Source organism: Sander vitreus, chromosome 23 (genome assembly GCF_031162955.1).
Source record: "Sander vitreus isolate 19-12246 chromosome 23, sanVit1, whole genome shotgun sequence".
NCBI classification, from domain to species: domain Eukaryota; kingdom Metazoa; phylum Chordata; class Actinopteri; order Perciformes; family Percidae; genus Sander; species Sander vitreus.
Window position 1 is genome coordinate 3,353,092 of NC_135877.1, and position 24,764 is coordinate 3,377,855.

General features: G+C 42.4%; 1 protein-coding gene across 7 annotated transcripts in view; it reads right to left on the minus strand.

Moving 5' to 3' along the window:
* The window catches only part of mkln1 (muskelin 1, intracellular mediator containing kelch motifs), a 51,802-nt gene that overhangs the window by 12,249 nt on the left and 14,789 nt on the right, over positions 1–24,764 (minus strand). For 5 of the 7 annotated variants that reach the window (XR_013503872.1, XM_078281530.1, XM_078281529.1 and 2 more), the window contains exons 4-15: positions 22,260–22,348; positions 22,021–22,130; positions 18,476–18,668; positions 16,715–16,831; positions 16,414–16,479; positions 12,518–12,630; positions 10,210–10,422; positions 7,437–7,658; positions 6,863–6,992; positions 3,099–3,246; positions 2,402–2,516; positions 421–560 (exon numbers count right to left, since the gene is read on the minus strand). Coding sequence is in view for 6 of the 7 variants with exons in the window: in XM_078281530.1 (XP_078137656.1) it covers positions 421–560; positions 2,402–2,516; positions 3,099–3,246; positions 6,863–6,992; positions 7,437–7,658; positions 10,210–10,422; positions 12,518–12,630; positions 16,414–16,479; positions 16,715–16,831; positions 18,476–18,668; positions 22,021–22,130; positions 22,260–22,348 (1,656 nt within the window). In the remaining variant the exon portion in view is untranslated. The remainder of the gene's footprint in view (positions 1–420; positions 561–2,401; positions 2,517–3,098; positions 3,247–6,862; positions 6,993–7,436; positions 7,659–10,209; positions 10,423–12,517; positions 12,631–16,413; positions 16,480–16,714; positions 16,832–18,475; positions 18,669–22,020; positions 22,131–22,259; positions 22,349–24,764) is intronic. The other 2 variants (XM_078281531.1, XM_078281534.1) reach the window with 1 other exon arrangement.

Consider the following 24,764-nt stretch of genomic DNA (forward strand, 5'->3'; position numbering starts at 1 on the left):
TGTGTTTTTACATCATCTGGGTCACGCGACAGTGATATAACGAAGATAAAGATGTATCCTGGGATTCATTCAAAACTTATAATACATTTTAAAATGTGACTGACAGACAATTAGATTGTTAATCGCAATTATTTCTGAGACAATTGATTGTACAGCAACATTTTGAATTGTTTTAGCGCTAGATGCACATGTGTAACATAACGTTATCTGGAATTGTTCATTAGCTGTGTGTGATATCTATAAAGCTGAATGGACTAAAACTGATTTTATCCTGATGCAAAGACCATCTGTGAGAGGAAGGACACTATCCTGGAATGGAATTTTAAGACGTGTGATGCTTTTAAAAAATGGTTGCAAATAAAGCAAACTGTTGCAAAAAAAATAAAAATAAAAAAAAACGGTAACGTTACAGCGACAGACCTGTATTTCCTGATGAGGTATCTGCAGTGGCGGAGCAGGTACTCCTTGGAGGGCCGACACAGTTTGAGGGACCAGAAGTCGTCCAGACGCATCTTGGGAGAACAAGACTTCCCGGGGTTTCCACCAAACAAGTAATGCACCTGGAACCACACAGGAAATACACATTGATTGACACATGATTACATATTCTTATACTCATCTCCATCACTCATACTCTCTTCTACACACACACACACTTAAAAAAACTAACTATTCCACAGTTTTGTTGTACTTAATGCAGACAAAATATACTTTTTCTAATAAACTGTTCTTTCGTGGGTTATTCTGCAAAAAAAACAACATATGTGGCAATATCAAACAACTTTAAAGTCAGCAGAAACTGGCTTCAAACACCACACTTATAGCATGTTTAAGGGCTCATAGCGGCGGTTCTGAATTGGAATTATTCAAATTATATTGTTTTTGGAAGAAATATTGCAGGGATTTTTTTTTCTTATGATCTTAAGGTTACAAACATGAAAATTTGAGTCTCAAATGGGGTTATCATACACGCAACACTTTTGACTGTCGTCGTTTACGAGCTTTGTTAAGAGCGATAAATCCAACAGAGTCTGACTGTAATCTTCAGACATTGCTTTTGCAGGGCTAATGAAGGAAAATGCTCATTTCTAAGTGTTGATGATACAGAGGACAGCTCTGATCGAGACATAAGCCGCTTTCCAACTGGAGGGATTTTTGCAGTTCCTAGAACATAACGTTCCTAGAACCCTTTTTTTTCTCGTGTTCCGACTGGACCAGTTTGGGGATTTTTAAGTTCCTCTGGCTGCAGTTCCTGTAACTCTTTAGGCTCCTACTTCACGGCCACGGTCTTTTCTCTGTTCCCTTTTCAGCATAGGAACCTAGGTCAACGAGGGTCGGGTTTCTGGTACAGACAGACCAACAACGGGACAATTTTAACAATTTTCACCATCTTATTCAGCACTAATTACACTTCTGACAACGTTTTAGGCGAGAAATTAACGGTTTAGATTTTGAATAAAGGCAGTCTTGTGAAAATTGATGCTGAATTGACAATTTGCTTCAAAGTTTTCGGAGTTGAGAAGCTCCATGAAGTGAGGCGACAGCCAGCAGGCGACAGCCAGCAGCGACAGCCAGCAGCCGACAGCCAGCAGGCGACAGCCCAGGCCGCTAGCTCGTCGCTGGGCCAGTCCTGCTCAGAGACCCCGCTGTGAGCTGGAGGTCTCTCAGACCGCTCTCGTAAATAAGAGGCTTTTATTTCACCGTTGACGGTTCGTTTGTTTAAATATCACAACACATGTCCATCAGAAGATTAACGGGAACCTGTGGTTAACTGTCTTTTCGGAGTTAAACTCCGCAAGCACACATACCCACACACAGTCAGACACACACACACACACACACACACACACACACACACACACACACACACACACACCCGCAGCAGGCAGAGGCGGGGGAGAGAGAGATACGTTTCTCCTCAGGAGACTTGTTTAAATTATGACAAATATGCTATATACATTAGATTTAGTTCATACTTTTTTGGTGTATTTGTTTTCTGATTTTAACACTATAAAGACCGTTGCCGTGCTTGCGTCACTCCCTTACCCCTCCTATAGTCCCTATGGCCACTTGGCCAGTGAGAATGCAATTGGAAAAAACGTTTTGGGGGAGAGTAGTTAGTAGATCTGTTTAGAAGTGGACTTTTCCTAGAACTACGTTCCCTTTAACTACTTGGTCAGAAAGCAGCTATTGAGCCAGGTGTGTGAATCAACAGCTCACGAGGAGATGTGTTAACTTGATGCAGTGTGAATACAAATCTGAAAAAGCTGAGATGTAGCTCGCCTGCAAGGAGTGTTCTGGGGCGTTACTATGTGTAGTACTATGAGTGTTTCTCATGAAATCAGTGTGATAGCATACTAACCACGAGTGTGTGTGTGTGTTAGCCTCAGCTGTGTGTTACCTTGTGCATCTCATCGTAGACCAGCTGGTGTGCAAAGCGTGGACACGGCTCCTCCTCCTGCAGAGCCTTGCTGGGGTTTTCTTTCACTGCCTGATCGTTCTTATACACACATGACCTAAGACACAGACACAAAAATAAAGAGGAGGGGGAAGCAAATTTACATTAGTGACGAAAAGACTACACTTCCTGAAGCCCTCAAGGAAAAGCTGTTCATCAAATCCTGTTTGTCACTCACACACACAAACACACACACGCTTAGCACAGACACACATCCACATAATGCTGCAAGTGCCTCATTTCACTGGACATAGAGTACAAGAACAGCTACTGAAATCAATGTACTGGAACAGAGAGGGCTGCAGCCACTGATCCAAACAACACACACACACACACACACACACACACGTCGTTCTCTCGTGGACGGCTGAGGGATTGTGAGAAGAGGTGCTTGTGATGCGGTGTTATTTGTCTAAAAATGTTGAACAGCGAGAGTGTATGTGCGTGCATGCATGCTCTCGGTTATCTGCTGTGGTGAAGATCTTTGGTTACAAATAGAGCTGCTGTGTGTCAAAGTGTTTCCTGCGAGTGTGTGCGCGAGTGTACGCTCTCCTCGTCACTGCGGTGGTGATCACAGAAACCTCTCTGCTGCACAGTGTCTGTGTGTGTGTGTTTGTTTATATTTCATTCTCTCTCCTACCAGTTGTTGCGAGCGATGTCGTAGATCCAGAAGGAGTTGCGGACGTTCTCCTCGCGCTTGTCCTTGTCTTTGCTGAGGCCCGAGAGGACGTGAATCTCATTGAGCTCGGGGTCGATTGTGGCCCTCTGGGTGAAGCCCGTCATCGGTACTGTGGTGGTGAAGAACAACAACAACAAATCAACAGGGGGTTCAACTCCAAAATAAAAAACATTAACTCCTCTGGCAGATGTGATTCAGCTGAGATAAGAATGTGACGATCCAGGTCGGTTATTAGCATAAACGAGAAAATCTGTGTGTGTGTGTGAATACAGGCAATTTGACAAAGATCCATTAATAAGAAAACGTCCTTTTCCCCGAAATGAAAAGTAAAAAAAAATGTAAAGCTATAGATAAACTACTACTACAGCAACGGCGCCATGGCAACCAGGCCCGGCAGAGACAGAAGTATCAGCATGCAGATTCAAACCAGTGCAATGGAGACACACACACACACACACACACACACACACACACACACACACACACGACCTGCTGTGGCTGCAGCAGGACGGTTTAATAGAAACCTAATATTTCATCTAGCCTCATCTTATTTCTAATAAATATCGTACCAACGGTACAGCACAGCGCTGACGTGGTAAAGAGGGATTTCATTTTCCGCAGTCAAACTGAGGTACTTCATATTGCATTTTTTCCAAAGAATTGTTCACACGGAGGAGGAAGCACAACAAGCACAAAAATTAGCTCAGCACTCGACTGACTCGGCATTGTGCTGCATTCACACCGATTCAGGCAGACAGACGGCACCTTTTGGACGGCATGGGAGAAACAAACAGCCCAACGCAGTGGCAGGGCGGTAAAACGAATCTGCTGAAGATCTGCTTCAAAGGGTTTTTTTTGTTGCCGCCCCTCAAAAAGGTTTCAGCCTGCGCTATATTTTCCACAGGAGGTTGGCGCTAAGCTGCATTGTTTTGACTGGACCTGAACGCTCCGCTGTGAAGCAAGCGCTAACGGGATCTCTGTTTGCAGAGTTGAGGCTGAACCGGACTCTCCCAGTTATCATGCTGCTCTAGGGGACCGGCGGCACAGCGAGAAGCTTCGGCTGTCTGACGGCATTGGGAACAGATTGAGACAGTTTCATAAGCGGTTAAAAATGTATCATATGTTAAATAGTAGTCCAGTTCCGTGTTTTGGTCCAGTTGGTTTGGACACATGATGCGAACCGTACGGGAGAACGCATGAAAACCACAGTTGCGGCAACCCATGATCGTGCTTCCCGGGGGACTGGCAGCGCAGCGAAGCTCCTGCTCAGAGGAGGAGCCGCTGCTGTCGGGTACCGGAGCTCCCGGCCTCCTGCCGGGACTCCGACTGCAGGACGACGGCAGCAGCGAAGCGGGATCTGGTTCCGATATCTTGGCATCAGTATAAAACTGAGGCCATTTCATAACCGGTTAAAAACTCCTTGTAGTCAAGCTGGTACAGCTGGTTTTCACACCTGATGCGGACCGCATGAACTGTACTCGAGACCACCTGTTCAAGTGGACATGCTGCTTGACTTGGGCACATTTCGCAGTGTTCACACTCAAACAAACTGGACTTTGGGGTCAAGAGTACTCGCGTCCAGACGCAGGTCCCTGACGTGAAAGCCCCCTTACTGCATTATATTTTTGAATTGTCACTTGCCTTCTGAATTTTGTGTTTTCCTTCACATAAATAAAAACATTTACACCATAAATTGGTGCATAAAATCTTTGGAGAACGCAAGAAATGAAGTGTTTGACGCTCAAAATTTACTGGGGGACGACACGCAAAAAATTGTGTTAGAGGTGCTGTGATGAACGGCTGCTTTAAATTCAGGAAAACTGTGTGTTCTTTCAGTTATTTTGACAACAATTCTGTTGCAATATTTAGAGGTTAACTCAATCACAAATCATTTTTGGCACTATGTTGAATTAAGGTTGGGTCATATGGAATTTTATTATTATTTTTTTCTTCTTCATCAAAATAATTTTCTATCACAAAAGATGTTTGGTTTATAATGCAGTAAAAAGCAAAAGGTGTGCAGCAAAGTACTGGCCGAGTCAGGCCGGCTGTGATTCATCAACAATATCTCTCTTTACAGTACATTTTAACGTAGAGGTAACTGAGACTGGACTTCAAATGTCACTGTGCAGCCACTGTGGGAAACCACACAACATTTCATTAATTACAGTGATATCATGCAAATGAACTCAATCGGTCTAAAACTCCCTGGCAGACAGGCGGCAGGTTGAGCAACAGACGTCTCCCACAGTCTGCAGTGACTGGTCAGCACATGAAGAGGGACATGCCGAGACACCGCTGCGGTGCTGAGCCACGGCACACATCAACATGTGAGACTGATTATGAGACAGAGAGAGGAAGAGAGAACTGTTTGTGCTTTCTGCTTCCTTCCTGCCAAGGCAACATTCTGTTCTTTTCTTGTTCTGCTTCACCGGCGCACACATTTGAATTTGTTTTCAATTTCTCTCTCCCATATTCTCACTGCATCTAGTCTCTCTCTCTCTCTCTCTCTCTCTCTACCTCTCTACCTCTCTACCTCTCTCTCCCCCCCCCCGGAGGTGAGCATCCGGCAGACAAGAGGTCTATTTATGCTGCGTTTGAGGTGGAGCTGAGGTCGCAGTGAGTCTGGCTGCCGGGGCTTTTGAAGTAGATATTCTGTCACATCTCCTCTGAGAGAGGCAGAGAAGCCACACAGAGCCCAGGAGACTGACTACAGCAGCAGATATGCCACCGTGTTTCCGTTTTATACATCCTGCAGCGGCGGCCCACCGCCGCTACATTATTGCTGTCACTGCTTTGATTTTATGAAGTGTCATGAAATCAGAATTACACGACTCTGCAGAGCTGTCCGCTCCACTGAACTCAGACAAACGGCCGCCCGTTCTCTCTCCCCTTTGAGAGCGAGCCCCTGGAACAGTGACAGGGCGTCAATCGCTTGCAAAGTCATGACAACCAAATAAACAACAGCACGAGTGCAGCATTTTCTCCTCAGGCAGAGCGGCAAACAGGGACGAAAGCCTCGATGGCTGCGTTCCTGTAGGGCTGCACAATACATATCGTTTTTCTATCGCCATCGCAATATCAACTGGTGCAATAAACACGTCATCGAAAGGCTTCTTTTTAGTTAGTTGAAAGAAAATAGTAGAAGAAAGAAATTTGTTGTATTTTAGCAGTATACTGAAAAGCAGCAGAAAGCGGCAGAAAGTGCAGAACTGAGTAATCTTTAATATCGGTTTATTTATCGCAAGTAATATCGTATTCGATATTCAAGAATGTTATCTTGATTTGTGTATTGCGTCAGTTGATAAAAAAACGATTAAAAAAAAACAAAAAAAACAAACAACTATATATTGTGCAGCCCTTCCCAACACACACTGGAATGATTTGGTTGCCAACTAGATTGCACATTGCCCGTTGTGCAACACATCATATTAGTCGTCATAATATGAGTCCCTATAATCATAAAATCCTGTTCATTATAAATACTAAATATACTGATAATTATGAATACTACATATCCCTAATCGGTTGAGTCAATCTGCTGAGCTCTTGTTCACTCCTCTCCCTATGGTACTCTCAAACTGAGCTGGTCTCATAATCAACTTCCTTGCATGTCAGAACCTCCCGCTGTGGAAGGAACAACATCAGATTGGCAGACCAACCAGCTTCTTTATACAATACATATATATACACACTTTAGAAATAGAAATGGTGGGTTTGGTTACCCATGCCAGAGTCCTTCTTAGTGCCATCCGATATGATCTCGACGTGGTCTCCGTCCACGTCGTAGCTGAAGAAATCATTGAGGTACGTCTTTGACCTCTGACCTCCGAACACGTACAGACAGCGGTTTCTCTGTTAGAGGGGAGAGTGGCCGCGAGGTACGGGAAACAAAGAGACAGAAATGGAGAAATACAGAAATAACGGTAAGCGTTCAAGCTGACAGTATCTGTAATAATTGATCAGGCAGGATTATCCTCCACAGTAGTCTATGGCTACATTTACATTGCGACGTGTTGGTTTTTAAGTGGACTTTTGAGCCAAAAGCGATCTCCGCAGAAGAACTAATCTGTGTTCAAATGAAATCGCCCAAACCTCATATCTCATCAACATTCTCTGGGCATTAACAGGAGGCAGCATGTATGGACCTTTTTCACAGTAGACATTTGGACTTGTCATAGTAGGAAAAGCACAGCTGAAATTGATAACCTTAACGCTGTGGAGAAAGGTCTGACAATGCGAGACTTTCAACACAGCGAACAAACTCCAAAATGTGCATTAGGGGCGGACTGGACTCACAGTGTGGAAGAGCATGCAGTGGCCGATGCGGGACTGGACGTCCTCTGGGCCGGCGTTACACGAGTCTTCCCGCAGGAGGCTCCACGTCCCCGCCTGGCAGTGGTAGGCGTACAGGCCGCTGAACTGAGGCTCTGACGTCCGACTGTCCTCCACGCTGCCGTTACACGTCAGGATCCGACCGCCAAACGTGTAGATCATGTGCTTCTCGGAGTCCATGCACATCTGCAGGAAGGGCAGGGAGCAGAGGACAAGAGACGGAGGAAACCTTAAGTGGGAGAGGTCAGAAAGAGGGAGCGGGAGGAGTTTCCGATTTCCACTTTCTTTTTCTTTTTTTTGTCATTTGGATGTTTTATTTCTCCGAACAACCGCCAGCATTCCAGTAAAGAAGATTCTTTTCACGTTGTAGTGTGCAGGTACTGATTTCCACTATTTGTGTGGAAGGCCACACTTTCTGCTTCATTTTTTACTTTCAAACAATATTTTAATATCATTGTTACCATCGACTTTATCAAGTTACTAATGAATGCTGGGGCACTTTTTACAAAAAGCCTGTCTGGCCTTTATCAGAGTAGAAAAATCCTGAAGCCCTGCATTCAATGACCCTCACATTCAATACTCCACCGTTTTAGCTAAAAAAAAACAACCTGCTTTTTTGAATAAAGAAGGCGGCCTTTCTACAAATCTTTAAAGTGACTGCGGCTGTGTCCTGTCCTTACAACCTTCGTATGAGATAGGGCTGAACCATTTGGGGAAAAGAATCTAATTGTGATTTTTCTGCCAGATATTGCGATTCCGATTCGATTTGCGATTTTTTTCTTAAAAGTTTAGCTAAAGTCCAATATTCCCTGTGTAACACATAAAACATGTCATGGAGCATTAGAACATGAGACACCATCAAAACTGCTCTATATTCTTATGGAACATGGATATGAGCAGCCAGCAGTAAGTGTTTTTCTTTTAATAAGCGTGGGACATTGATGAGTCAAACACAGAATATTTATCACAAAAGCTAAAGTTATAATAATAAAAAACAATTCCAATGAAAAATATCACTACTTCACTGTAAACTGAAATGTCTGATATGACTCAGTCCAATAGCAGCATCTACATATTGCACCTTCTACCATCATAAATAAAGTCATAAGTAAAAAATCCACTGAAAATAGGACTTTTCTGTTAATCTGTGATATGTAACATGATTCCAGCATTTGAAAAGTAATTATAATAATAAAAAGAGCAATAAAAATGTTAAAGCAAATGTAAAACCAAACATTCAACTAAATGTTGCACGTTTTAAATCTCGATATCGATTTGAAAACGATTAATCGTTCAGCCCTAACACGAGGTCTGAGCTGGGCAATGTATGAACATGTTTTTGGACTGCGCGTTGGGCTCTGAGCGCTGCCAATACGCGAGTAACATGCACTCCATACTGCGCCTGAAGGCATCCTGTGTAGACACAGATGGAGCTCTGCTAATGTGCCGCTCACACTACACTTCCTGTAGACTGGGTGAGAGGTGATGTCAGTTTACTATCATAGAAGTATAATTAATATCACATCCGAGACACAGCACAAGGACTCTTGCTGAAAAACAAAACATACTCAATTAATCATTTATCATAACTGCTGCTGGTAAATTCCAGGGTTTTTCCTGCATAGAAGAGTTTTTGGCGGCGTGTGTGTGTGTGTGTGTGTGTGGTTATAACCAATAATTTTATAACAATTCATACAGGTTTATATTTTCATGTATATTGTTTTAAACATGTCACTGTTTTTTGGGGTATTTTTTTTAAATATTTTATTCATTTTTCTATACATTTGTGTGCATTCGTCTCATTTTTATTTTACTTTTTTATTATTATTCCTTTTCTTGTCTGATGTTTTCAATCAGTGTTCACAACAGATTGCACATCGCGATAGGCTGCGACATAACGCCAAAGACACTCCGAGATTTTGTGTGTTAGATGAAAGAAAATATCAGCAGAAAACTGCACTTTAAAATCTAATTGTCACTCTTTATTTAGTGGCTGCCTTTTACATTCAATTCAATGTTTACTTTGTGTTATAAAAGAATGTTGGAAATGATTAGGTTTTAAATTCAACAAGCAATGTGTTGTACTAACGCAGAATCAAGGTACCCCCAGGTTTCCTCTTTCTACAAGTTAATACCAACTTCATGAACATACCGGCAAAAGTATGCAGGATATAACGGGATATCAGAAAAGGATTTTAGGCTATAAAAATTACTGTTTACCAAGTACTTGAACTTAATACAACATTTTATTGTCCTCAATAAAACCATGCTTTGTGATGAAACAATCAAGGACTTTTTTAATGTTACGAAAGGACAATATAAATGTTAGACCTTTGTGAATGAAATGTAAGACTTTCTAAAGCAATGTAAGACTTTTTAAGGCTTTGAAGACCCCGCGGGTACCCTGAGAATACTCAAAGTAATAGTTGTTTAGTTATCGCAAGTAATATTGTTATCGCTATATTCAGCCACGTTATCGCATATCCAGAGTTTCACCAAGTCAAATTTAAGACTTTTTAAAGACAATAATAAATGAAATTTATGACCATATATAACATCAACTAAGCCCTAAATTCAGTATCGCTAAACTTTCACTTCCCTATGTTGAAGAATAAAATCTGTTTTATGTCTGTGGTACAATCAGGAAGAGACTCACGCCAAGAACACGAAAGCTGATTGGCTGCAATATAAGTAGCATGTTGGTCTCATTTGTACGGACAGAGACGGATGTAGTTACCTGATGGTCAAACACCAGCTTTGGCCCTCCGTCGGCCGATGTGTCCTCGCTGAGCAGCATCCAGGTGTTGGCGTCGATGTCGTAGCGGTAGAAGTCGCTCTTCAGGGACTTGCTGTTCCGGACGCTGGAGTCCAGGTAGCGGCCCAGCGTGTAGATCTGACGCCGCTGGGAGTCGATGCACATCTTGTGGCAGGAGCGAGCACTCGGACCGCTCTGATTGGTTCACAGGAGACAGACAGGCACAGCTGTTTTACACATGCATAGTTTGTGTCTGAACAAATGAACTAGTCTTGATGGGCACTCAATGTGTTTGATGGGGGAGATGGAAAGAATTATTCACAAAGATTGTTCGTCAAACCACCGATCATTTCAGGCCTGATGAAGACTATAAATCATCTTCAATAAACTTCACCTCAAAAAATGAAAGAAAATAAATGAATGAATGAATGAATTCTGTCTTAACTAACCTGAACTAAAGCTAATACAATATCAGGTTAACACTTAAAGAGTAACTACCATTTTTTTTTTTTTTTTCAACCTGGACCCTATGTTCCTATGTTTTTGTGTCTAAGTGACTGATGGTGACAACAGTCTTTGACATTGGTCCAGTATTAAGCGAGATCGCTGCAGTCGGCAGCAGAGAAACAAGCTACAATGTAAGTTAATAGAACAATTCTCTAGCTTGTATTTACTTTCACAGAAGGGCTCGTTTTGCTGCTGACAGGCTTTATTATGGAAAGGATTTCTAAGGAAGTAGGCCTTTCTGTTAAAGAGTAAGATCCTTTTTTTAAAACCTAAAAACATCCGCGGAATTGTGTTCGCTAAACCCACCAGACTCCATCTAAATAAACAGTCATTTTAGCATCGTAAATATACACTTCATTCAAAGTCGACAGAAACTAAATAAAACTATGTTTTGGGTCGTCTTTCAACTTTGATTGAAATAAACACACAGTTTACCGATTTACATGTGAAAATATGTTGGCTCTTTACACGCTAAAAGTACTGCTTTTTTTAAATGGAGTCTGGTGAGCTGTTTCTGGTTAAACAGAAAGGTATTAAAGAGGTTTTAAAGGTCTATCTCTGCAGGGATCCTTTCCATAATGTTGTCAGACACTTAGAATAATAATCTGAGGTAAATACAAGCTGGACAATTGTTCTATTAACTTACATTGTAGCTTGTTTAGCTGCTGCTGACTGCAGTGATCTCACTTAATACTGGACCAATGTCAAAGATTCAGGGACTCCAGGTTGAAAAAAAACAGTAGTTACCCTTTAAGATGCAATTTGGTTTTCTTAACAAAATATAACCATTCTACAAATACAAACATTCTTACAACTTTTCAGTCCTATATAGACACATGATTAATACTTGGTCTCAGGGCCTGAAATTAACACCTGACCACACCAAATGCAGGTGAATTTTGCCATTGGCAGGTAGCCAATGAGGACTGAGTGATTCATTAGTTGTTTTTTGCCACTGTTCTTTCACATTTCCACTAAGTCCGCTACTTCCTTGGAGTTGAGCTCAAAAATGGGGCGACACATTACTGCGGTGAAGAGGCCCGCTGAAACAAGCAACCGACAAAAAGATGAGGATGATTCAAAGAAAAGTAAAAGAAGACATTTCAATATCAAGTGGACAGTTGGCGACTACGGCAAGGTCTGTGACAGGGGCAACTGTCTGTGACGGGGGAAATCAATAAATAAAAAGATAAAAAAGATACACAGTATATTCCGAGAGTCAATAATTATACGGATTTCGTTTCGAAAGCACTTAAATGTGTATTCTTAACAAGTTCAAGAACGGTGCTCGTGTATTTCCTATATTACACCTTTATGGAGGCAAAAAGTATTGGCTCTGGGGAGCTTATTCCCCGGAATCCTTATGTTTTTTCGCCCCGCAGTTTTCCTTGGATTAAGGTGGCACCTAAATCATGGTTGCAGCTGTTGCTGTGGTCCTGCTCCGCGCCGTGCTATGCCCTGCTACACCTTGCAGTGCCCTGCTACATCCTGCTACGCCCTGCTACATCCTGCAGTGCCCTGCTACACCCTGCAGTGCCCTGCTACACCCTGCAGTGCCCCGCTACATCCTGCTACGCCCTGCTACATCCTGCTACGCCCTGCTGCCCTGCTACACCCTGCAGTGCCCTGCTACGCCCTGCAGTGCCCTGCTATGTCCTGCTACGCCCTGCAGACTAAAAGAGACAATTGCATTGTATATCGCAATTATTTCTGAGACAATTACTTGTACAGTAAAATTTGGAATTGTTACAGCTCTACATCTGTGTTTCCTGAGTCCACTCACCTCTTTCTCTGTGTCTCTGGAGATGCAGGCCCACTGGTTTTCCTGAACACTGTAAGCCCAGAAGTCAGCCAGGTCCTGTGTGCCGTCCCAGCCCCCAAACAGGTAAACGGTCTCTGCAGGCGAACAAACAAATGGACAAACATTAAACCTCCTCTTCCGTCATTTGCATTCTGCTTTGGAAAGCAAAGCAGTGCCGGCAGCCGGATTAACTCAGGCGCTCTACCATCCCTGCACTCAGTACAAACTGTCACCTACTCCGGTTACCGTGAATAATCAGATTAAAGTCACGCTTTCAGAAAGTATTTAAAGCTCCTCAAAAGGAGCCGGATTGGCATGGAGTCCGTTTGTGTAGACAAATCTGTCAACGCAGAGAGGCACGATCCACCCTGCAGCATTTTTATGTGTTCGCTGATATCTGAGAGCGAACTCGTAGCGGGGTTAAAAAACACACACATATACACTGCATCCTCACTAAATCTTTTACACGCATATGCACAAGCTGACTGAAAACAGACTTGATTTGGGTTTTAAAAGATGAGTCAGGCACCATTTACCATTTTGACTGTCCAAAGTTTTACAAACTGTAGAGATGATAGGGATCACTAACACTGACAAGTGCGGATTCTTTCCTGTAGGGATGATTTTTATCTTTTTTGCCCCTTAACTTCTACGCATGTGCCAGTGCAGTCAGCTCTAGTCTTTATCGACGTTGCATTTCCGGGATTGACCCGTTGCTGCTGGAGGTTCCAGCTGGATGTCCCTCCTTTTCAGCCAGATGTCCGTCACCTGCTGCTTTCTTTGTGTTGGCATTTTAAACTCTGGCCTATTTCTGAGGACTATGGTTATCTGCTCCTCAGATCTCTGCAGGGTAAATCCAGACAGCTAGCTAGACTATCTGTCCAATCTGAGTTTTCTCTCGCACGACTAAAACTACTTTTGAACGTACACACGTTCCACCAAAACAAGTTCCTTCCTGAGGCTATTTTGCAGCGGCTCCGTGCGGAGCTTAGCGACGCCCAAGAGGATTGTGATTGGTTTAAAGAAATGCCAATAAACCAGAGCACGTTTTTCTCCCATCCTGGAATGCTGTGTGGATTAGCCAGACCCTCCTCCGCAGCGGTGTTTTGGGTCATACATAATACAGCTGCACAGTGCACTGCACACTTGGGCGACTGTAAGCCTACATTAGAATTAGTAAAGCGATCTGTCTGTTTGGAAATTGATCATGCTTTACAGTCGCTACGAACCATCAAAACACACGCCTCGACTTGCCCCAATTCCAGTCACAACTCTGTGAATTGGCTCAGGGAATTCATTTTTTTGGGATATTAAATCCAAATTCTGGCTTGGAATATAACTTTCCCACCCATTGTCATTTTTAAAAATCCTCAAAACCACATTTGGGAACTACTCCTTGACAATGTTGCAGAAGAGGACGTGTTGCAACAAGACATTCGATGTTCTGTAACATACTACCACTTTACAACACATTTGTGTCGTGTCTGTAACTAATGAGCTTGCTGGTCTCTGCTGTGAAAACATGGTTCGGATCGAACACAGGCCACTGCAGCTCAGGCAGATGGGAGTGTAAAGTTGTGATTGTATCAGAGACTTGTGAAGGAGGAAATAAGCTGTGCCACGACTGCTGCATTTCCAAAAACAGAGGATGGGCCAGGAAAAAATGAGATGTGTATTCAATGAGTCACTGATAATGATCAACAATAGGTTTTGGCATGAGGATCAGTAAGAAAAATTAACTCATTGTACTTTTAAATCAGTTTAAGATTAAATTATTTGTATGAATGTGTGCTTTCATGTTTGAAAAAAGAACGTGAGTGAAGGTCATCCTGAAGGATACTGTGACCATATCATGTGTGTGGCTCCTGGGCCTGGGAGGTTAAGGTAAACCTAGGGCTGGGTACCAAATTCAATACTTTTTAGGCACCGAACGACTTGCCTCTAAATTACAGAGTATCGAAAAAATGCTTCGTCATGCAACACCTAAGGAGTAAATCTCATCAGCGTCGCAGCATGCTACTATCAAGATCTAATAATGGTTATGATTGGCTGCCTAACGTTACGAGTCGTAGAGGCAGGCGGGAAAAACTCTACGTTACACAGAGAGACGGGGCTCACGTAGCAGGTGCTAAAAAAAAAAAGAAAATTAAAAAAGGATCTGTGCCATAATGTTGTAATTTCTTAGTTTCATAAAATTGGTATAAAAATGATTCAGGAACCAGTAGCCAAGTCACGTTGTTGGCGTGGAAACATTTTGAAAGATACCCAGCCCTACAGTAGGTAAACCTATAGCTTAACTATTAACTAACCACTGGGTTAAAAAGAAAAGAAAAAAAGACTCCAGGAAGTTGCTTGGGAATGGACAGGAATGTATTAAATAACTGTATATGGTGCAGTAATTCAGCATAAGATCATGATGTGTGATTATTAGCTCAATATAAGGAAATGATTACTAAGTATTACAATGGAACCAAGAGTAAAAGTTACAGGACTGTGACTAAAGCCCTGTTCGCACGGGATTAGCATTACCTGGTGACCTCTAGTCATTTGTAATTGTTTCTAATCTCTTTTCAAACTAGTTATTACAACTTCTTTATGGTTTGTGTTATTGCTCGTCTTAGCTTTATTGTATTATTCTCCTCTTCTATTCGTTGTGTAAGGAAGTCTGGCAAAGCAAGCTTTTCATTGCATGGTGTAAGTTGTCTTTACTGTGAACATGACAATAAACCTCTTGAATCTTGAATAAGTACGGGGGTTGTCTGGGATCTTAATCCCATGCAAATCGGCCAGGTCTGTAATTTGTCAAGTCAAAATTCCACCGAAAATTTCCCACCATATTTTGCTGAACACCGAGGTCCTGTGATAATATTAGTCCCGTGTAGGGCTGGGTACTGAATTTCATACTTTTTTAGGCACCGACCGTATTGCCTCTAAAGTATCGAGTATCAAAATATGCCTCGTCATTCAATATCCAATTTCAATGCCTAAGTAGTAAATATCATCAGAGTGAGTGAGCCAATAAGAATGCAGCATGCTTCTACCAAGATCTAATAATGCTGCTGATTGGCTGTCTAACAATACACATTGTAGAGGCAGGCAGGAAAAAGTCTACGTTACACGTAGTAGGAGCTGAAAAACATATAAAAAGACTTCTGCTGTAATGTGTTATGTTGTAATTCCTTTTTGTTAAAATTGATTTTTTTTTTAGTATCGACAAAGTATCCTTCAGGAACTGGTATCAAAGTCATTGTATTGGTACCGGTATCAACATTTTTTGAACGGTACCCAGCCCTAGTCCCATGCGATTTGGCAGGGTCGTATATCATTTTTTTCAAGGTTTTTGTTTCCTGTGCGCCTTTGTATCCATCTTTGGTGAAGAAAGATGGGGGATCGCGGGGGTCTGCGGAGACCTCCGTCCACGTAATATAGTGACAGAATTGGGACGAGACAGGACTGGTGACAAAGAAATCATTTAGGCTCTCCTGCATCAACTTCTGTTATCAACTACTGCGACCAAAACACAGAAGTCAGTGTGTGCGGCCTGAGACACTTCTCTCAGCTCTGCCACAATTGCAGACACACACACACACACACACACACACACACACACAGCAGGCTTTTGTACACCAGAAACAACTTTGGCAGATACAGGAAAAAAAATGCAAACAAAAGCGGTCAAAACTAAAGTCGTGATGTACGTGCTTCTAAGTAGAGAAGTGCCCTCGGGACAGTTTCCTTTTAGAGGAGGGCTTGAGGTGGAGGGAGGGTTAATTTCATTAAACGTAATGGAGCTTCGTGTTCTGAGTCTGCGGAGGAGGATGTGAGTCATAGCGTCAAGTTAAACAGCCAAGTCATAATACTAGCTGCGTGGGTCTCACCAGTCTGGACGTCAATGACCATTTGATGTCCTCCCCTCATCCCCGGCCTGTTGTCGTCGCCGTCGCCTGCAAAGAGGAGAGGAAGAAGGGGACAAGGGGTGTTGTATGAGCGTGGGAGATGGAGGATGATGCAGAGGAAAGCGAGAGGGGGGGGATAATGTGGAATGGGTGGACCGATGGGAGGAGCAGAGGGAGGGAGGGAGGCATGGCTTTAGCTACAGGGCCACAAAGCTTTCACCGTGTGCTGAAAAGTTTGATCGACACATCGGGAATATTTCCACACTTGAAAAGATGGTCTCACTGTTCACGTCGTCTCGGTTGATTTCTTGGGCGCTTGTACCTTTGTTGCATTTCGGGATGATCTGACTCCACCTGGGCTTGTACTCCTGCTGGCTGATATACTGGTTAAACAAGCCATCTAGCAAGGAGAGAAGAGGATCACATATGGCAACATCACCAATTACCACAAGCAGAAAAAAAGAGAAGGATTTGACTCCGTAGCATTCAAAATTAAATACAGGATTGCAGTCATCTTTACCCTAGGTCAGGGGTCTTCCAACATTTTTTAAGCCAAGGACCCTTTAACTGAAACAGAGACAGAGCAGGGACCCCCCAAAACATATAACGTATAAAACTAAGTTGCATAATAAACTGGGCCTACAATAACGTGTAGGGCAGCCTAATGCCTTTATACATACTTTTTTAGTGCATAGGATACTAAGCTATTAAAATAATAATTGTTGGCATGATTTAATAAATCATGTTTTAATGTTAAACATAAATGTGGCACAGGGAATTCATATTAACTGCATCTGTGGATGGCTACCTTAGTGACTACCTTAACGCGCAAAAATACTTGCTTTTAACTACGCATTTGTTTATGTAAGATGGGCGCCACGCGCATCCTGCCTTCCTTTGGAGCGTAGGTTGTGCAGGTCTTCAGAGATTTACACTGTGTCCGCGCGATGCAATTCAGCACATGAACATGGGGGGGGGGGCAGTATATCCTGCTGAACTAACTGGCTCACCGTGTGTGTTGTGGGGAGGGAGAATGCATATTTTCTAGGCATATGGCTATGTACAGTGTTACCGTTCTCTCTAATGTGACGTTTTAAACACGGACCCTTTAAGTGTTCGGGCTGGTAAGTTGATGTACCCCCAAAGAAATTATCCGCTCAAATATAGACGTTTCTTTCGCCATGCAAAGTCTCCGGGAAAAGTCTTTCTGGGTCAGAGGGGTGCAGTTCCACCGTTGGCCGCTAAGCCCATGGTTGCTTTAAGACATGGCGCTGTTCCTGGGGGCTTGTTCCAGGGATGATCTCGTTTTCATGGAGACAGACCATGGATCTATTAAGAGAACAGACACGGTGTGCACGAAGGGGAGGGGCTGCTTGCGTGCGCGAGAGACACAACTGACAGAGAGACGGAGGGAGAGCAGGGAAAGGAAATGCAGCTGAACGAATATGCTGCGTGTTTTAAATAGCGTCAAAAAAAATAAATAAATAAAACGCAATATGTGGCGGCCGGTGTTGATTCTGTGGCGCACCGCCACAAATTAGTCGATGTGTTGGAAACATTGCGTGCTCTTAACCTAATTAAAAATCATAACTTCCTTGAGTGTCGCCGTGATTGTTTCGATCGTTAACGTTGTGCAAACTCGGAAGTTGTCAACGAAGGTCTTCCGGTGTCGGCCAGGGATGACATGGCCCTGATCTGCCCCCTAGTGGATATACGTTTAATCCTCCAGGTACACGCAAAGTACGCAGGCAAGTATGTGAACAAAGCCGTTCGCTAGTCCCCCGCTTGTCTACGCGTATGCATTATTAAAAACCAAGTATATCGGCGTCTTTACCTATTGGCCAGTATTCATTTTTTCCCCCCACAAATAAGCTGATTTATATTTGCTAATAATATGTTGTATTGATGTTAAGACATTTTCATTTATTATATTTTACTTTAAATTTGAACTTTTAGCGATAATTTGGTGGCCCCTCCATGCAGCAACTTGGAGGACCCCCTGTTGAAGATCTCTGCTCTAGATTCATCAGGCCCAGTACGATACCTCTCACAGCTTTGTCTATGAGCTCCTCGCAGGCATCAAAGTCTCCTTGAAGCACCAGCCGGTCGTGCAGGTGGGTGAGCATCGGGTGCTCCAGTGCTATCCGAGTCTTCTTCTGCAGCGACTCAAAGGCCTCTGTGTAGTTATGCTGTCGGAAGTGCTTGAGGCAAAGGCGGATGGCTTCCTGTTCCCTGTACTGCAAGGGAACAATGGAGAGGAAACAGATATAGGCGGATATATGGAACAGCGATGGACTCGAATCAGTCCACAAATGCAACCCGTACAACAGTCCCGTTTCAAAATTGGGTGACACTAAATAACACCAAAGTCAAGTTTTTAAATGCGTTGACATACTCTTAATCAAGTATACCCTCATTTAAATTATACTTTTATTAAGTTATTTATTGAACTTCATTTAGTAGAACGTCTTATAGTCTTGTGTGTTTTAAAGGATTATTCTGGTTTATTACAAATTTCTTGCGTCACTTTTTTTTTTGCGATGTCACAGTGCTCCTACATCTCAGCTACTCATGTTATTATTACCAATACAATGAAAATGATTAAAAAAATATGTATCCTTTAAGACAGCACTGATACATTTAAGAACTTTGGTTTATTTTGCAAATGAAAAACCACCTTCATATTCAGCAAATACAGTAAGGTACCAAAACAAAGATCTTTTTGGTATTGATGAAAAGGGGTTTTGTTATTACAGTGCCAGTCGAACGTTTGGACTCACTTTCTCATTCAAGTGAATGGGGAAAAAGTGTATCTAAACCTATGACTGGTACTGTACATCAGTTTAAAACATTTAAAACCCAGCCCAACTAAAAACCTCTTCCATTAGAGCCATGAGGCTGTTTGTTAGGTGTGGCGTTGTAATCTGATGCCACTACAAAATACTGACCTAAAACGTGAAGTTTTATGGGCTAAGAAGATATAGGTTTGCATTTATCTTGCCTAAAGTTACCTTATGCTTGGAAAGTGTAGCACAGCACAAACTGGGGTCAAACTGCAATTTGTAATGATGCAGTCAATTCTGGTCTCAATAAATTACATGAAGGAGTTCACACGAAGTTCATCTTGATCGGAAGAATTTAAAAAAAAAAAAAAAAGGGACTGAGGCTGGGAAGATGGGAGAACAAATTATTAAAACTCTTTCCTATGAATGTGCTGAGTCTGTGTGGCATCCATTTACAATCCCCGAGGCTAAGATACAAAATTACAAAAACTTAGCATTTGCAATGTTTTCACACTGGTTTGATGAAAGAAAACTGTAGGTGTGATCGTTTCCTAAGTTGTCCTGCTGAAGGACATTTGGGTTGACAACTCAGGAGGCACTTGGTACAGAAGTTAGGTTTTCCTGCCAGCTGATTAATCCATCCCATTACAGACTCATGGCTGCTGATTCTGGAATCCACTCTTCCCGTCCGAGAACACGTCTCTAAAAAGGTTTTTACACACCGGGGACGCGTTTTTCGTGCGATTAATTTGCACCTCAATATATTCTTCGGACCGTTGTTTTTGTCAGGAGTACTTTCACACAGAACGCAAATATTACACAACCATAAAGCGGCGTAATGTTTTTCTGAAACAGGGTCGAGTTTTTCTGAGCTTTCACGGCGCGAATAAAGTCATCAACCAATCACGTTGTGTTGTTTACCTACGAGGATCATAACACAACAACACGGAGGCTGCTGTCCGAACCATAGACTGTACAGATGGCAAACTTTGCTCAATGGTATTTTAAGTCCCCAACGTCGACTTCAAGGCAGCGCTGCAACCGTTGACTTCAAGGCACCTAACCCAAACCTAACCATTGCCTAATCATAGAGCCTTCCAGGCAGCGCTGCCTGGAAGACAACGTTGGAGGCTTAAAACACCAAACACCGCAAACTTTATTACTCATTTCAACCTTGACAAGGCATCGTATACCGGAGACACTTATTCCGTTCTTACCTTTCACAATAAAAGCCCTAGACATGCAGTATGCTACACTGTTTTCCAGAGAGAATTCAATTCACGGAGTATTTTGCTAAAAGGAAACTTAATTAATTAGCTTTCAGTAGCTTGGTGTTAGCTTTTCCTGCTTCGGCTTCCCAACTGTCATGGGACAGCACAGAGGGAGAGGGGGCTGGAGTCTCTGGAGTTAACCCCCATCCCTCCACTCAGCCGCCGGGGAAACAAGACAGAACACCTCCGGTGGTTTTAAAGAGCTGCAGCATTTATTTAGGTTCAAACTGCAGACTCTAGCTACTGTACATTTACTTGATCTTCACAACTAAACGTTAACTCTCCTCTGCTCCGATCGCGCTCTTGTCCGCTCACACCGCATCACCCGTCACTTTCTCTGTCGCTTCAGCAGCGTCTCCAGAAGGACCGCAAACTGTCCCACCGACATGGTAGAGGAGCTAGCGCGAATATCCAAAACAGTTTTCGCAAATTTGCATCACTGCTTGTACGAATAGTTTTGATGGGGAATATTCGCAGGGAGTTATTTTGCATTTCCATGGCGTTCCATCACACCCCCGGTGCGTAACGGCCTTAAGCGGGATTCATGGTTCTGCAGAGGCTCCACACAGAGCTTTCGCCGTAGCTTACGTAAGTGGCCTGAAGTTTATACTTGTGTGTTGGTGTGTGCGTCAATCTCTTTAAGAGAATAGCAGGGCCGGCATGTGATGTGTGTGGGGAGTGTGTGGTGGAGCGAGTGAGAGAGTGACGGTGATTAGCCTCGTAGCGAGTACCGATTCTAAAGTCATAGTGAGAGAAACAAAGCGTCTCCCCTGTTCTTTCTGACCACGGTGGGAAATCTGGAGCAGGAGAAGTTAACCCTCTCCTTGATTTCATGTTGTTTATGGAGAAGGAGAACCAGGAAATGAGTCAGGGGAAATGTAGTCTATATCCACTAAGTTCCACGGCCGAGATTGCTCCGGTGTTGCCGGAAATTCCGCCAGATGTCCCTCTTTTCGCCCGGATGTACCTCATCTTCCTCTTTCTTTGTGTTGGCGTTCTAAACTCCGGTGGAGGACTATGGTGAACTGCTCCTCAGATCTCTGCAGGGTAAATCCAGACAGCTAGCTAGACTATCTGTCCACTCTGAGTTTTCTGTTGCACGACTAAAACTACTTTTGAACGTACACGTTCCACCAAAACAAGTTCCTTTCCGAGGCTATTTTGCAGAGGCACCGTGGCTCCGTCTGGTGCTTAGCGCCGTCCAAGACGATTGTGATTGGTCTAAAGAAATGCCAATAAACCAGAGCACCTTTTTCTCCCATCCCAGAATGCTGTGTGGACTAGCCAGACCCTCCTCCGCAGCGCTGTGGAGGAAGGTCTGGCAAAGCAAGACGAGGGGAAATGTGACGCCACCAAGCCACGGCCAAGGGGACCAATCACAGTTGTTGCAGTCTGCGTCGCGGCGACGTGTAGGTAAATTTTTTGAGAGGTGCACGTCAGGCTACGGCGTAGAATCTCCACGTACCTACGTACATACCCACGGCGTCAATTTAACACAGAAGCATAAATTGGCCTTTAACCCCCAGGCTACCTACCTTGCTGTACCAGTTAAGGCAGGGCTGCACCACATCAGGATCTTCAATACCGTGCAGCTCAATGTACCAGATGCTGAAATTAAAACTGGGACCCCAAGACATCAGAGGCACTGAGAGACAGCAAGAAAAGACGGAGAAAGAGGAAAAACAGTGTAAAGAGACAGACCTGTTCACAGCGTACCTTTCTTTTCTAAGAGCAACAGAAACCACAGACACTTGTAAACCACAACAGCTCTCACCTATTTTGACAAATCTGCAAGGAAACATCTGCTCATCGATCTTGTGCTTTAAGGTGAACGTTTCTTTGTTGTAGTCATTCTTAAGGCCACTGGAAGGGAGAAAAAAAAAAAAAGAATGGAGAGGATGCAGCTGCTTCACAAATAACATTAGGTTGAGATTAGGGCTGGGCGATGTGAAGAAAATCAAATATCACAATATTTTTGATTACATTGATGCTTTCACAAAACATTAATACAATGAGAGTTTTCATAAATAATCATCAGTAATGTGGATATAATGACTAAGTGGGTGAAGGCAGTAATAGAACTAGTGAGTCTGGTAAGTTCAGAAAATGACATCTACTGTAATATAGCCTTTATAACCAGGGAAAGGCAACACTTGTGTCATATTACAAAAATGTAAGACGATATCTAGCCTCATATATAGATAGATATAATATAGATATATTGCCCAGTCCTAGTTGAGATGCTAACTGCATCGATATGCGATATACATATTGGATAGTCGTCCAAATCTGGCAGCTGGCCGCTGCCGCTGATCCGTCCTCTTCTTTAACAAACAGCCAGTCTGGTACTGTAGTCAAACTGCAGGATTAACGGGATTTTTGTGATCCACCAATTACTGAGTTTCAGTTTCCAAATATAGCATTGAGGAAAAAAATAAATCTAAATGTGTACATGTATGAGTAAATTATGTTTCATAAATGGCAGCATTTTACAATAATCAGGTATCAGATAAATGCAAACGCAGCATTAATACAACTTTTTTTTTTTATTTGCTAATTCAAAAGCATATGGAATTGTTTCTTCTACTTTCCCATAATACAGCTCCTCCAGGAATTAGTGATCTGCTTTGATCATCTTTTTTCGACCCTTTTCCTGATGTTCTGGTCACTTTTTTCGACATTTTTGAAGATTTTGTCACTTTTTCCTATGTTTTTGTTGATTTCTTCTGCACTTAATTTGAATGTAACATTTTTGTCACTGTTTTCAACATTCTTTCATCATTTTTTTTTCAAATGCTATAAGATTGAATAAAACGCCCAAATTCAATTAAAAGTAGTTAACTGATCATTTATTTGACTTGTAAAGAACATTGTATGGAACCATCCACATAACTTTTTTGATAATTTAGTTCAAAGAAACCCACATTTCTGATATAGAAACTTTTTGAAAATGGGTCAAATTTGACACAAGGACAACAGGAGAGTTATATCAGGGTATCCCGATACCGAGTACCGATCTGACACCTGGGATTTAGTGATAATCACAGTCAGTATTATGCACTAGGGATTGCTGTGTCATTAATGTGACATGACTGTATGTACCTGAAAGAGAAACATTGAATTGTATAGCTACATTGATAAGGTATTCCAGTAAAGTTTGGATTGCTTAAAGCACTTCTAGTACTGAACTATTTTTTTGCCACCAAGTAGCGGGGCAGCATGACCAAAAGCTGCATGTCTATAAAGTATTTTCTCATTCCCTTCACCTCCTACAGGCCTTTCCATTGATTTACTAATTTTGACATTTAAAAGTCATCACACGCAAAGATTGTGGAAAATCATTTTTTTTAACTTTACCATTGTTGTCTGTCCCACAACTAGGCCTGTAACAATTATTACATAATTGTCTAATTGGCAATATTTTGACATAATCGCAGTCTTTTTGTTTAACCGCAATTAATTGCTAACATTAGGCGTGTTAAGGCGTGTGACTGGTAACCGTTTTTGTTTAGATATGCTTAATTGTAATTATGCAAGTGCTTATTGGTCAGACTATATTTTTTATTATTATTTCAATTGTTAGTGGTTGGCACTTGACCCTATACACGTTCATAGCAACAAAATAACAAGGGGGGGAAACTGTTTGAATAAATTTTTTTTTTTGATAAATAAGAGGTGTTTACTTCATAGGCAGTGTATCTGTGTTATTACATTATCTGGGTCACGTGACTGTGATATAACCAAAGGATGTATCCTGGCATTCATTTCATTTGTAAAAAAAAAAAAGTAATGAATAAATAATTATTTTTAAAAATTTGACTGAAAGAGAAAATCATATTGTTAATCACAATTATTTCTGAGACAATTAATTGTACAGCAACATTTGGAATTGTTAACAGCTCTACCCACAACTGAACTCCACTCACCTACCAAACAGCGCATAAAAATGATGTTTGTCCCGCTGTAGTGACGTGTATCCAAAATGTCCAACTTTGTAAAACAGAAGCAGGAACCAATACCTTACAGGGGATAGCAGGTCTTTAAGTTCCCGCAGTGGAAAAATGCTTATTAAAAAAATCAATATTGGTAATAACTAGGGGTGTCACGAGAACCGATACTTGCGATACCTTTTGGTTCTAAAAATGACAAAACGCCGACGATGCCCATTTTTTGAAGCACCGTGAGCGCCGATGCCAGTGTTAGCAGCATCGGTGCTGCGCCTCTTCTGGAACTGATGGGGGCAGTATACGCTTCAGAGTGTTCCAGTCGATACTTACAT